The sequence below is a fragment of the Mandrillus leucophaeus genome, unplaced genomic scaffold, assembly GCF_000951045.1.
Source record: "Mandrillus leucophaeus isolate KB7577 unplaced genomic scaffold, Mleu.le_1.0 Scaffold29, whole genome shotgun sequence".
Taxonomy (NCBI): Eukaryota; Metazoa; Chordata; class Mammalia; order Primates; family Cercopithecidae; genus Mandrillus; species Mandrillus leucophaeus.
The window spans coordinates 1,809,590-1,811,222 of NW_012103031.1; the positions used below are offsets into that span (position 1 = coordinate 1,809,590).

Consider the following 1,633-nt stretch of genomic DNA (forward strand, 5'->3'; position numbering starts at 1 on the left):
ATATATATATAAAAATTAGCTGGATGTGCTGGTGTGCGCCTGTAACCCCAGCTACTCTGGAGGCTGAGGCAGGAGAATCACTCGAACTCAGGAGGCAGAGGTTGCAGTGAACTGAGATCAGGCCACTGCACTCCAGCCTGGTGACAAAGCAAGACTCCTTCTCAAAAAATAAATTAATTAAAATAAAAAGTAAAAGGGATTTGAGGATTTAACATTCTGCCAGCACTTGCTTATTTCAGTGTTGCACAGAAATGCAATGGCAGGAATTTGTATTTTCATGTTTCAGGTTTGGAAAGCAGAGCTGAGAACAAAGAGTTGATTCCAATGCAAGAAATTTTAGAAGCAGAGCCACAGGGGGGACTACAAGCAGCGTTACAGGGGAAGCGCCCCCTGTTGTCTAAGTGTGGCAGTACCCATGAGGACAGCGTGGAAAAGCAGTCCAGAAACCCCTTCCCCCTGAAACTTGAAAATTCTCCTGAAGCACAAGGACGCAGCAGCATCTCAGATGTCAACAAGAACGGTTCCATAGAAGGGGAAGACTCTAAAAATAATGACCTGCAGAACAGTGCCAGACGCTCCAACCTTGTTCTGTGTCAGCACATCCCAAAAGCAGAGAGGCCCACAGATGGTGAGGAACACGGGAACAAGTGCAAGCAGAGTTTCCACATGGTGACGTGGCACATGCTGAAACCTCACAAGTCTGACAGTGGAGACAGTTTCCATCATTCCAACCTTTTTGAGACCCAGAGGCAGCTCCATGAAGAAAGACCTTATAAATGTGGTAACTGTGGGAAGAGTTTCAAGCAACGCTCTGACCTCTTTAGACACCAGAGAATCCACACAGGTGAGAAACCCTATGGCTGCCAAGAATGTGGGAAAAGCTTCAGCCAGAGCGCTGCCCTGACCAAGCACCAGAGGACACACACAGGTGAGAAGCCATACACCTGTCTGAAATGTGGGGAGCGCTTCAGGCAGAATTCACACCTAAATCGTCATCAAAGTACCCACAGTAGAGACAAGCATTTTAAATGTGAGGAATGCGGGGAAACCTGTCATATTTCCCACCTTTTTAGACATCAGAGACTACATAAAGGGGAGAGACCCTATAAGTGTGAAGAATGCGAGAAAAGCTTCAAACAGCGCTCCGACCTCTTTAAACACCAGAGGATCCACACTGGGGAGAAGCCCTATGAATGTTCTGTCTGTGGGAAACGCTTCAATCAGAGTGCAACCCTCATTAAACACCAGAGAATTCACACTGGAGAAAAGCCTTACAAATGTCTTGAATGTGGGGAAAGATTTAGACAAAGTACACACCTTATCCGACACCAAAGAATTCATCAAAATAAAGTGCTGTCGGCTGGGCGCGGTGGCTCACGCCTGTAATTCCAGTACTTTGGGAGGCCAAGGCAGGCAGATCATTTGAGATCAGGAGTTTGAAACCAGCCTGGCCAACATGGTAAAACCCCGTCTCTACTAAAAATACAAAAATGAGCTGGGCGTGGTGGTGTGTACCTGTAATCCCAGCTATTCGGTAGGCTGAGGCAGGAGAATCACTTGAACCCAGGAGGCGGAGGTTGCAGTGAGCCGAGATCACGCCACTGCACTCCAGCCTGGGCAACAGAACAAGACT

The 1,633-nt window shown here is 47.5% G+C and overlaps 1 protein-coding gene across 1 annotated transcript in view; it reads left to right on the top strand.

The window, feature by feature from the left end:
* ZNF394 (zinc finger protein 394) overlaps positions 1–1,491 on the top strand; it is a 6,684-nt gene extending 5,193 nt beyond the window's left edge. The window contains exon 3 of the mRNA XM_011985785.1: positions 287–1,491. Coding sequence (XP_011841175.1) covers positions 287–1,386 — 1,100 coding nt within the window. The 3' untranslated portion in view covers positions 1,387–1,491. The remainder of the gene's footprint in view (positions 1–286) is intronic.
* The last annotated feature ends 142 nt before the right edge of the window (positions 1,492–1,633 follow it).